The 750-nt window shown below is 64.0% G+C and overlaps 1 protein-coding gene across 1 annotated transcript in view; it reads left to right on the forward strand.

The window, feature by feature from the left end:
- The window catches only part of CERK (ceramide kinase), a 39,603-nt gene extending 39,251 nt beyond the window's left edge, over positions 1–352 (forward strand). Inside the window, exon 17 of the mRNA XM_014533160.1 lies at positions 35–352. Coding sequence (XP_014388646.1) covers positions 35–277 — 243 coding nt within the window. The 3' untranslated portion in view covers positions 278–352. The remainder of the gene's footprint in view (positions 1–34) is intronic.
- Positions 353–750: the final 398 nt, after the last annotated feature.

Consider the following 750-nt stretch of genomic DNA (forward strand, 5'->3'; position numbering starts at 1 on the left):
CCGCACAGTGGGCAGGAGCACCCTCTCTTGCCAGTTCGACTTCACTTTCGTGGAAGTTTATCGCATCAAGAAGTTCCAGTTCGTGTCGAAGCAGGTGGAGGACGAGGACAGCGACCTGGGCGAGCGGGGGAAGCCGGGGCTGCGGCAGATCTGCAGCCAGCACCCCTCCTGCTGCTGCAGCGCGGCCAGCAGCTCGCCAGGTGTCGCACACCCTGTGGGTGCCGCAGTCTTAACCCTGGGGACACGCCAGGTGTCCATCACCGTCACGGGCCTTTGAAGCCCCTCGATTTTAGAAAGTATATTTTATTGATGTCAGAGAGGAAGGGAGAGGCAGCGAGAGAGAAACATCCATGATGAGAGAGAACCATGGATCGGCCGCCTCCTGCACGCCCGCCACCGGGAATTGTATGACAACCAGGCAGGCAGGCGCCCTGACCGGGAATCGAGCTGTGACCTCCTGGTTCATAGGTCGATGCTCACCCGTGAGCCACCCAGGCCAGGCGGGGCCCCTCGATGTTACCCTTCCTCTCCCGCACCCGCACGCCCGCGGCCTGGGTCTCCGCCCGCGCTCTCGCTTCTCACTCTGCGAATGGCCTTCATGGCCACTTTCTAAGCCCTGGGCTCACGGCGTCCACCCGGAGGCGCTGCGGCCTCGGGCAGCCACTGTGAGTGGAGGAGAGCCAGGCAGGCCGGTGTCTGCGGCCTCCCCGTGGGCAGCTGCTGCTTTACCACGGGGGTCCCTCCCAGCCA

Source organism: Myotis brandtii, unplaced genomic scaffold (genome assembly GCF_000412655.1).
Source record: "Myotis brandtii unplaced genomic scaffold, ASM41265v1 scaffold952, whole genome shotgun sequence".
Lineage (NCBI taxonomy): Eukaryota > Metazoa > Chordata > Mammalia > Chiroptera > Vespertilionidae > Myotis > Myotis brandtii.